At 33.4% G+C, this 11,840-nt stretch overlaps 2 protein-coding genes across 2 annotated transcripts in view; both read right to left on the reverse strand.

The window, feature by feature from the left end:
- Window positions 1-1,052: 1,052 nt before the first annotated feature.
- Window positions 1,053-4,031, reverse strand: LOC113776294 (receptor-like protein EIX2). The gene is made up of 2 exons (XM_027321421.1): window positions 2,031-4,031; window positions 1,053-1,177 (listed from the first exon to the last, which is right to left on the reverse strand). The coding sequence occupies exon 1, from the start codon at window positions 4,029-4,031 to the stop codon at window positions 2,031-2,033; it is 2,001 nt and encodes a 666-aa protein (XP_027177222.1). The 3' UTR covers window positions 1,053-1,177.
- The window catches only part of LOC113776299 (receptor-like protein EIX2), a 19,560-nt gene continuing 11,747 nt past the window's right edge, over window positions 4,028-11,840 (reverse strand). The window contains exon 2 of the mRNA XM_027321428.1: window positions 4,028-4,877. Coding sequence (XP_027177229.1) covers window positions 4,028-4,877 — 850 coding nt within the window. The remainder of the gene's footprint in view (window positions 4,878-11,840) is intronic.

The following is an 11,840-nucleotide window of genomic DNA, read 5'->3' on the forward strand; positions in this document are numbered from 1 at the left end:
GGACGGTTTGGAGTATGAGATGGCAATATAATACTTCGTCATGCAAGGACAAAATTGGAATAACAAATAATGACAAATTTTTTAACACAAATTAAAACTATTTGGCAAAAAAAAAAACTCTTGAAAATACTTGCAAAACCTCTAATATTAAATTGCACATAATTAGTAACATAATTTAAGAGTAATTACATTTATCAAACAATTTTACAATCTCTAGTTGCTAGAGGGGGGAATGATGGATTGGATGATAAGAGGGAACGGAGTACAAATAAGAGGTCCTGAATTCTAGACTTTCTACTTATATTAAAATTAAAAAATACAATAAAAATAAAATAAAGTAAGAAAATCTCTAGTTACTATGTTTGATCAAACAATGTTACAATGGCGCAACAGCGTAGTTTGTTTGCGATGGGAAGTTTTAAAGAAGTTGACGGTTGATTTTTTTTCTTCTTTGCTTTTGTAGATAGAAAAGCGTATTTTAGGAAAATCAAAGCAATTGAGAATTGTTCACAGTAAATTTTGAGGTAAATAGGGTCCTAAACTTTGCAATTCAGCTGTTTAATTTTTATACAAGATATTGGGCAACTCCTTTCTTTTTTTAAATGTGTTTATGAGCATCAAAGGCAAGTGGGTTGAAGATGGCATTGAAATTGTGAAGACAATTTTGCTTAAAGAATGGGAGTCAAATTATGTTCTACTGAATTGTGAAATTCGAGAAATGAAAACAAATAAAGTGAATTCAAGATTGATTTCTATATTGCTACATATTTTCCTTGACAAATCGATAATAAAAAATATAAGAACTATTTTTCTGGAAATCATTTTGCTTACCTTACTATTTTCCATTATTAACCAAACCATCAAGAATTCAGCATTTCTAAGGAATTTACTCACCGAACAAAAAGCTTCGACACAGAAGCAGTAATTGCAAAGCCAACAGCGATATCATCTTATTACAAATTGCATGTGTTTTAATTATTCTGCATAATTTTGTTTAGTTTATGGAAGTCTCTTGTCAGGCAAACCAAAATAATAAAATTTTTTAGGCAAACTATTATAACTTTTATTGACATACAATTCATAGCATATAAAAGGAGGTCTATAAAAGGAGGTCTACTTCTCAAATCATTCTGAGAGCCAAACAACAGCAGCTGCGAGCACTCGAATGATTGTGGGCCTATCAGATTGGAAGATAACAAAGTACTAATATTAGTAAATTTTCTCCAGCAAAGTGCCAATTTCTTTTATAGCCAACCAAAAAAAAAATATATATATGAAAAGTCAACATATTTATCAGCGTTACATGAATATAAAAATTTATTCATCTAGAATAATCACTGGTTCAATCTAGAATAAAAATTTATTCCGTTCAAATAAACAATCTAAATTGTTCAACATCGAATATTTATTCCGTTCAAATGCTAACAGTAAAATAATTATCTTTATAATCGGTCATAAATAAAAAAATCAATGAGATTCTTGTAATATCGATTTTAATGAAACATACGAAAATGTGAATAATATAAGAGAATTATTAGATTTCAAAACTTTTGAGAGAGTTGAAACAATTGCTAGTAGAAAGAGAGAAAGGTTTTGCTATCTAATTTTTGGATCAAAATTTTCAAAAGGTAAGGAAAGGAAATATTTGGTTTCCAATCACATAATAGTTCATTGGGGAAAAAATTCCTTCGAAAGCTATTGATTTGATGTTAGTCTACTACTTTACGTTACAATTGCAACGTTATTCTTTGTTTGGAAGAAAAAAAAACTTATTAAGCTCTATCATTTTCTTATTGGATAGAATTGGGCAAGTTGGGATGCATAACACAAATATTTAGAAATATTTGGAAAAACAAATTACAAATCACAATAATTTTGCAAATTATCAATGTTAAGTTCTAATTAATCCTCTGCAATCAACATATAAAAGTAAAAAGAATAAGTTAGATGAAGGAAGGCCTGCAAAACTGTGAAATTTTTCAAAGAGCAAAATGTAAAACAGAGTATTAAGTGCTTTTATAAGTACTTACTCAACGGAAATTCCTCCTCAGGCGAGTAGTCTTTACCCAGATTTTGTCACAGGCACTTTCTATAAACTTGAAATATGCATAGCGCCATGACTTCTTGAAGAGAAGGATTCCCAAAACTCCTGACAGCCCGGCAGCAAAACCCGGTCCTATTCCAGCATAAAACCAAGACCAATCAGATTCGCTGTGGCCTTCATCATCATCAATAGGCCCATTTTTGGCAGGCAATTTGTGTTCCCAGCAGTTGTTTGGGAGCGGTTTGCCACAGAGTCCACTGTTTCCTTCATAGATGGATGGATCGGTCAAGGTTTGAAGCTGATTTCCTGATGGTATTGGCCCTGAAAGTGTATTGTGTGACAAATTCAGGAAGCTCAACGAGTACAAATCAGATAAGGTTTCAGGGATTGCACCGAAGGCATTCATTGATAGATCAAGCGCCTCAAGTTGCTTCAAGTTGCCAATCTTCTTGGGGATCCTTCCAGTCAAGTGATTTTGTGAAAGATTAAAAAATTGCAATTGAACCAGCTCCATTATCTCATCAGGGATCTCGCCAACTAAATTATTTGCTGAGAGGCTTACGGATCTAACAAGCAAAAGGCTCCATACGTCATACTCAACTTCTCTTCCTCCCTTAATGTCTTCAAGGCTTTCTTGTGAATCAACGCCACCATCTCCATGTAGCAGTGAGGATACCATGGCACTAATGTTGTTAAAGCAGTGAGGAATAAATCCACTCAAGTTATTATGTGCTAAGTTCAGAACTTGAAGATATGAGAGTTGGCAGAGTGTATCGGAAATAGGTCCGTGGAAGTTATTTGACTGAAATCTTAGAAACCTTAAATTTGATAACCTTTCCCCAATCCAAGCTGGTATAATATCCTTCAATCCATTGTCACCGAGATCAAGAGTTTGCAAATTTCTCAGATGCTGCATTGAGGTAGGGAGCTTCCCAACGAATTTGTTTCCATTCAAATGCAGAGCATCAAGTCGCCACAAGTTACCCAGTGAACTCGGAATTTGACCGGATAGACTGTTATTTGCCAAGTTTAGGGTATCCAGGTATCGCAAGTTTCCTAGACACAGAGGAACTCTTCCGGACAGAAGATTGTTGGATAGATCCAATTCTGACAAATATTCCGACTTGCACAAGTCTTCAGGGATAGTACCTGTAAAACGGTTATCATTTAGTAAGAGAGACGACAGCGCAGGTACAACCGTTTGACCAACTTCAAGCTGCGGAATATGTCCAGTAAGAAAATTGTGTTGCTGGAGAGATCCATTAAATTTGAACTCCAAAGGATTTCCAGTTAGGCTGTTGCTGGAGAGATCTACTGACGTAATATTATGACAAAGCACTCGAAACCAGCTGGGTATGGCATCTGAAATGCTCGCGTTCCGCATGTGTAACACCTCAACCTCCTTCTGAGTCCGAAGCCAAGCTGGAAACCTGGGTCCCACAATGATGGATCCCATCCGAATTCGTCGGAGTTGAAAAGGGGGAACCCACGAGGAGCTCACGTTCAGAGCAAGTGAGCTTCCAGATAGGTCCAGTGACTTTAGCTCTCGGAGTTTCGAAAAATGGTCTTCAGATAGGACACCAGTTAATGAATTGTAACCAATGTCAAAATCTTGTAGCTTCGTCAGTTGCCAAAGATTGGTCGGTATGGTACCATTTAAGCTGTTACCAGACAATGATAGGTTTGTTAATTTTGAAAGCTGGCCTATTTCACTTGGTATTGACCCTTGCACATTATTATCCCTCAGATCCAAATAAGTAAGATTTATAAGTTGGCTTATTTCACTTGGTATTGACCCTTGCAAATTATTAAACCTCATATCCAAATAAGTAAGATTTATAAGTTGGCCTATTTCACTTGGTATTGACCCTTGCACATTATTATCCCTCAGATCCAAATAAGTAAGACTGCTTACATTACAAAGTGATTTCAACGTTGAAGCATCAAAGCGGTTTGAAGATAGATCGAGATGAACTAGAGAGATCATTTGATCAAACAGACCATGAATTGGATCAGAAAATTATTATGACCAAGACGAAGATCATGGAGGCCAGTAAGATTACAGAGCCAAGGAGGGGCCGTGTAGTTGCTGAAATTATTTTCACCGAGGTCAAGGGAAGCAAGAGATGTGAAATTGACATGTGAAAGATGAGGATGGATGAAAAGACCACACCCATTCAAGTCTAGTGTTGTTAGTGAAGGAAGCATGTTAACTGACTGTAACCCATCTTGAGCGGCTGTAAGGCTCACCCTGGACAGGACTAGGCCTTCTAGAGAAGAAAGCCCAGCAACCCACCCGAGATCCTTAGTGCTCAACCAATTACTTGCTGGGGAGGAACTTGAATCTCCAAGATCCAAATACCGTAAATGCGAGAGGTTTCCTAAATGGTGGGGAATTTCACCACGAAATCCTGCGCTTGAGAGATTGAGGTATCTCAAGTTTTTCAACAATCCCAAGAATGCGGGAACTTGGAATGTTGAAAAATTATTCACACTCAAATCCAAGTATCGCAAATTGGTCAAATTGACCAAAGATGGACTCAATTGGCCTCCTAAGCAATTTGTGCAGTGATAACCAACATCATAAGAATAGAGTGGCACCGTATTGCGTAGATCAAGTTTCAAAACACTACCAGTGGTTCTGCGGCAACTAATGCCTTCCCATGAGCAACATCCTTCTCCAATCCAAGAAGACAGACGATTTGATTCATCTATCAACCCATGCTTGAATTGAAGAAGAGCTTGTCGTTCATTCTCAATACATGAGACATTCGCATAATTATGAGCTTGTTTGCTGCTGCCAAAAGTGAATTGGCTGGTTACAGGAATAGAACTGAATAAGAAGAGTAACAGTAAAGATGAAGAAGCACAAAGAAGATGATGCTCCATTGGATTTCTTTGGTATTGTTGGTTTATTTGATATGGGAAGTTCAGATGGCCAGGTGGCCTTATTTATACACTTACAAAAAGCATCACTTCAATGTTCTGTGTTTGTAGGAAGTAGGATGGAACCATACAAAGGTGATAAAAGGACGACGACTTGAAGTCTTGGTAGAAAAAAATTTGTTAATGTGGTGGAGGGGAAAGACGGTATGGAAAATCCTTGCGTGCTTGTGGGCAAAATCCTTGGTGATATACAAATGTAAATATTAATTCATTTTTATTTGGATTTTAATTTGATTTGGATACCTACGTCACCACAGAAAATCAATCCTAACCTATTTTTTGTTATTCATATTAACTACTGATCGGGACACATTGTATGTGTTTATAAATAATTCAAGTTATGTTTAGTTGTAAAAATTAGTTTTACACTTTGAAAATTTATGTTTTATGAACTTTTGTGTGAAAAACAATAAACACGAGTAGTTAATTTTTTAATATCTGAATTCTGACATCTGCAACATGTATTTACTGAAAAGATGAGAGTTGCACACTTTATTTCATTATAATATTTGCCTAATAAAAATGCATTTGTCCCCTCAAACAAAATGATAAATCATTATGCTAGCTGCATGGTATAACTCCAATGTATTAGCACAAGTGACACGCAGTCAAATCCCAAAAAAAAAAAAAAAAGGAATTCTTGTCATTGTAAAATTTTTTTTTTGTTGGACGAAATCACCTCATTTTATTGATTACCAGAAAACTCTGTTCTGTGCTATTTAGAATATCTAACATTGTGAAAGTTTTTATTCCTACTATTAAACTTCGAGTAAGCATCTGATCTAATCGAATTTGGCTGATGAAAAGAAAAGTAATTAGTGGAATAGTACTATAGAAATGCTCCGCAGGAATAGTACTATAGTAATTAGCTAGAAACCTTAGCGATTGTGACGTAGAAAATGCACTGACCCCCTAACGATGCCAAAATGTCTGTCTGGATTAGACAGATATCCATCATTATCTAAAATTACCAGTTAATACACGAAATAATGCAAAATCTTGTACCAAAATATGTAGCTAATATGACAATAATATGTGAAAACATACTAAATTTTATCATACATTCAATCTATCTTATTAGTTTCAATCTAACTCGTCAGTCTACACTAACTATACTTTGCGGTCACTACTACATAGGATTACATAGAATCTAAATCCCTTAAGCAGTTGGAACTTCCTTGGAAGCAGGACAAGGAAGAGAGCTGGGTAGGACAAGAAGAGAGTACGCATAACTACTTGCTTGAATATCTACTCTATAGTCTATACTACACAATTCAATGATCCAAAAACGCGCAAGTTGACGATTGATGTCCACAACCATCATGCATGTTACTATGACAGTATAACAGTATGGGATATGCCCCACAACTCCCATAATAATATAATGTGATCCATCTTTATTATGTTGAGGCCACCAACTTACTTAATTGTGGTCACATCACTATCCTCATATTCTAGTACCAGACAAGTGTGCAGTAATTCCAAGTAGACGACGTTGAAGATGGGAAAGGCAGCTTTTTCAAAATTTAACATATCATACTGTCCAGCATAATACAGTTATTTGGAAAGAAATAATCTCGAGTTTATTGGGATAAGCAATCTAAGAATCACTCAAGGAAATTGATTCAATTGCTATTCTTGTGGTTCATAGATAGTATTTAGTTTTGTGTTGTAAGGTAATTTTTATTTATTTATTTTACGATAAGACAACCATTTCTATCACAGCCAACTCTTTTCATGAATCATGAGCGACAATTCACCATGACTAACTCTTTGATTTATGTATCAAGGACATTGCCTTGGTATTGGTCATGTAGACAGTAAGCTTAGATAAAGCGTCAGCTACAGTAATAAATATTTGTAGAAAATTGTAGATAAAATAAGTAGAACTGAAAGTCTTTATGACTAACAACTTGATTTGTTTATCAAGGATACTGCATTGGTATTGGTCATGTATGAAGTAAGCTCAGATAAAGCATCAGCTACAATAATAAATGTTTGTAGAAAATTGTAGATAAAACAAGTACGACTGAAAGTCTTTATCGCTAGCGACTTGATTTATTTATCAAGGAAATTGATTTGGTATTGATCATCTATAAGGTAAGCTTAGATAAAATATCACCTACATTAATAGTAGAAAATTACAGATAAAATGAGTATGACTGAAAGTCTTCATGGAAAGTCTGTAGAGTGATGCTTTCCTTTATCAATTGGTATCAAAATTAATGGCATGGACCACTTAATTAATGGCTGGTTGAATTTTTTTTTATAGAAAAAAATTTCATTAATAGATTGCTGGAAATCATCCTGCATGATTTGATTTACATCACTTGATTTATATCACTGTCCTAATGATAGGTAAAACATGCGTCAAAAATTATAGATCTGTAATAGATACAGTATATTTGAAAAATACAAGAAATCTATCAATTGTTTTCCAATAGATTAATCAATGCAACTCCCCTTGGATGCATGTTTTGATCGCTAGATATGCTAATGAACGGTTTGAAACTCCAATATTGGCTGGCTGAATTAGTCCATCTTTAAGAATAAACCAACCAAATTTTACAAAATAGGATCCACATACTTTGTTAATCAGATGATCCTGCGATGTTCTTCATTAAAGTGGACAATTTACACACACAAAAAAGATTTAAACTTTATCTCTTGAAAACTCTTTAAAATATTTGCATGGGTCTACATGTCTCTTTGCAATATATAACGTTCCAAGTTGGGTAGAAAATTGGCGGATGTGCCGGGTCCAAGTCCTCGTCAATGGAAGTCTTGACACACCGTGGAAAATTTTTTTTTTCTTACGGACAAAATCCTTAGAGACATATTTTGTACTGACCTAATGGTAATTTTGATTCTCTATCAGTTGGTTGTGGAATTGATTTTCTGATTTATGACCCTCACGTTTGCAATCTAAATTAATTTAAAAATGTTTGACTTAAAATCACCAAAGCTATTGAAATTTTGTCATGCATCCTAAATTTGATAGGTTTACATTAAAGAAGCAAGTCAATAAGGTTTCCATGAGATGAGAACAACAAAATCTAAAGCACGAAGGACAGTATTCTGCATTGCATTTTGGATAGTTACAAAAAAAAAACGGTGCACATTTATCAAAAAAGTTTTGTATAGATTTTGAATTTTTTTTTATGTACTTGTTCATTATCAAAATTTGATCTTTCAAAAGTTTATAATGTCGAATAAGAGGTTTGAGCATTCAAAAAGTATTTATACCTAACGTGAATTATATATAGTGCGACAAACAATTTAATTGGATGACCTCTGATAGTTTCTCTTGAAGGACATGTTCTTTCTCCAAGGAAGACATTCTTTGACATTCATGTGGCATTATAAATCATAAGTAAAACATTTTAGTTGCTTTTAAATTATAAAAATAGACCAACAACCTAGAATGCAAATATCAAACCAAGAAAAACAAAGAAAAATTCCTAAATGCATAGCCTTCAAGATCAAGACGTCCACATATAGCGTTTCAAAGGGATTAGAATAGTAGGTTTGGTGGTCCAATACTTTCACTTATTGTAGGGGCCTCAACCAAATTATATGATCTATTCATGTCGGCAATTATATGGGTCATTTTAGAAGGAAAAAAACTCCTAGCATCAAGCCACCGTATTGGGCAATGACGTTAAATTCAAAATTCTATCCAAAAAGTCAATCCATGTCTGGTTGACAGAAAAAATTCCCAATGACGTATCAATTGTATACATGTAGTTAGGGAAAAGTCTCCAATTGGGTGAAGACTTTGAAAAGTTTACAAGCATAAATGGACGCTGTTTCGATGGATACATGCTTATAAATGAGTGGCTAATATGATGCGACATATAGGTTTTATCCTGCTATCACAGGTTTTATTAGGGACAAAATTGTCATAGTAAATTTGGCATAACTAATAGTAAGTTTTTGCACAAAACAAATAACTTTTATTATTTATTGTAACTTGCTATTTAAATATCAAATCTTACTAGATTTTTTAGCAAAAATTACCATTTTTTTATATAAAAGATACGATTTCTCAAGAAAAACTTATGACTTCATTAACAAATCTTACCACTTTTTTTAGTAAATGTTACTATATCATTAACAAAACCTTTTTATTTTTCGAACAAAACATCACATTTTTTTTTTTACAAAATTTGCTACTTTTTCAAACAAAATTTATGACTTTGCTAATAAATTTTAACATTTTTTGATGTACAATATACCAGTAGAGATCTAAATAATGATAAGATTGATTACTACTGCCAAATGGAAATTGGCTGGATACTTGAATAAGAATTGAATAAGAACAGTAGCAGTAAACACGAATATAAATACCAAGAAGATGCACCATTGGATGTTTTTTGGTACCGGATATTTGATAAAGCTCGCTCAGATGGGTGGTTCATTTAAATGCTAGTAGAAATTGCTGATCAAGACGACTACATAAAAGTCTTCATGAAAAGTTGATAGCTTGCTCTCGAGAGTGATGTCCATCGACGACTGGGGACAGGGATCGTTGTCAGGTTAATTGTCTTGAACGATTTTTGTTAATGTATTAAATAATAAGTTAGGTAGTCAATGAAAGTCTCCATACACTGTGGAAAAAAAATCTTTGGAGACATATTCTAGATTCAATTAATGGAAATGTTCATTCCCTATCAGTTGGTTGATTTACTGATTTACGCTACCACAGAATTCCACCCTCTTTTTTGCAATTTAAATTAATACAAAATGTTTGATAGAAAATCACCAAACCAATTGAAAATTTGTCAAATGGGAATAATAAATATTTTGGGGTTTGAACCATTTTCATCTTTAAAGTTTCCTTGAAGACATATTTAGACCTAATAGTTTCAAATTTTTATCAATTCTATATAATTGACGACAAATCAAATAATTTGGATGCAAAAAAAAAAAAAAAGAGCTTGGCGAATAATGAATTAAGTTTTATACACTATTAGTGTAAATATTTTTTATACTAGCAGTTGTAGATGTATGCTACTTTTGAAAAAACTGAATTTCAAATTTAAAATTAAATTATGTAGCATATATCCAATATAACTTATGTATACACAGGCAGTGCATAAAAAAATTACAACTTATATAAAGTATCTTTATTCGCCCATCTCCTATTTTTTCGCATTTAGTCCTTTTCCTTTTTCTAGAATACAAAGTAGTTTTTATTAATAATTTTAGTTTCTTACACCATCAAATCCAGCAGCGCTAAAGGGTGTGACCAAAATTTCAACTGGTCTCTTGGAAAAAAAAAGCGCGATCTTTACTTTCTTCCCATTTGTTTTCATTTTTAAATATGTCTCTCCTTCTTATTATTATTACTATTAGTATTTGTTTTCACGTTCTTCAACAATTCCTTCCACTACGGATTGGGTTACCAAATTAAATTTCATCATAATGGTTTCGGTGCCTCTGGCCTTATACCCTCCTTCTCCTTATTCATATTAATTCATTGATACATTGGATGAATCCTTTCAGCTCATTTTTGGAACTATTCAATTGATGTATTTGAAGTACTAAATTCATGTATAAGTGTTTAATAGGATTCATGTATCTTTAGTATTGTATTATCTATACATAGAGATATCCTAACCTCTCTTTGTAACGGGAACAAGAAGAACCTGTGATCAGTTGAAATAATAATGAAATGGTTCTCTATTCTCTCTATTCTATTTCTTTTTCTAATATTTCAATCCCTATTTTAGTAGTTTATTTTATTAGTTTCACAACATTGGAGACATATTCTAGATTTGCTGATTTACGCTGCCACAGAACTTCCACCCTCTTTTTTGCAATTTAAATTAATGTAAAATGTTTGATAGAAAATCAGCAAACCAGTTGAAAATTTGTCAAATGGGAATAACAAATGTTTTGGGGCTTGAGAAGACATGTTTAGACCTAACAGTTTCAAATTTTCATCAACTCTGTATAATTGTCGACAAATCAAATAATTTGGATACCAAAAAAAAAGAACTTCGCAAATAATGAATTAAGTTTTTGTACACTGTCGGTGTAAATTTTTTTTTTCATTTTTAAATATGACTCTCCTCCTTCTTCTTCTTCTTTTTTTTTTTTTTTTTTTCCCGTTCTTCAACAATTCCTTCCACTACGGATGAGGTTACCAAATTGAATTTCATCAAAAAGGTTTCGGTACCTCTGGCCTTGTACCCTCCTTCTCCTTATTCATATTAATTCTTGGGGTTGGATAATTGAAGAATTACAGCGACTAATATGCATCAATAAATTTATTTATTTATATAAATGCAAGATTTTTGGTTAGCGGATTATAATTTATAGCTTTTTTTATTCCCTGGTCAGCCATGCAAGTAAACGTTTTGTTTTTGGGCGCACGTAAACGATTAAGTATTTACCTAAGGGCAACATCGTAAAAGCAATCTACTTGAGATGCAAAAGAACCTCAAGGGGTAAATTATGATTAAACAACCTCAAGGGGCTAATTCCTAATATAATATAATTGCCTATCCTTTGTGTTCTTCACGTGCTGGGAGGGTTTGTATTTTGGTGGTAGAGAGAATAATATAAGACAACATTTTTCTTAAAAAAGAAAAAAGAATGCCAATTTAGAATATTTATGTGAAATTTGTGTCTTTTCAAAGATTTTGTTACCAAAACAATAAATACAAGGGTGGTCAGCGTAATTGTTGAATTTAGAGGGGCGCTAGGTGAAATCTTCAGAAATCTTAAAAGAGGTTTCAAAAAATTCCCCCCTTCTTATTCACTCTATCCTTTTAATATTGTTTTAATATTGCCCCTCGAACTTCTCATTTTTCCAATAGTCTCCCTCTACATAAACTATGTT

Source organism: Coffea eugenioides, chromosome 6 (genome assembly GCF_003713205.1).
Source record: "Coffea eugenioides isolate CCC68of chromosome 6, Ceug_1.0, whole genome shotgun sequence".
Taxonomy (NCBI): domain Eukaryota; kingdom Viridiplantae; phylum Streptophyta; class Magnoliopsida; order Gentianales; family Rubiaceae; genus Coffea; species Coffea eugenioides.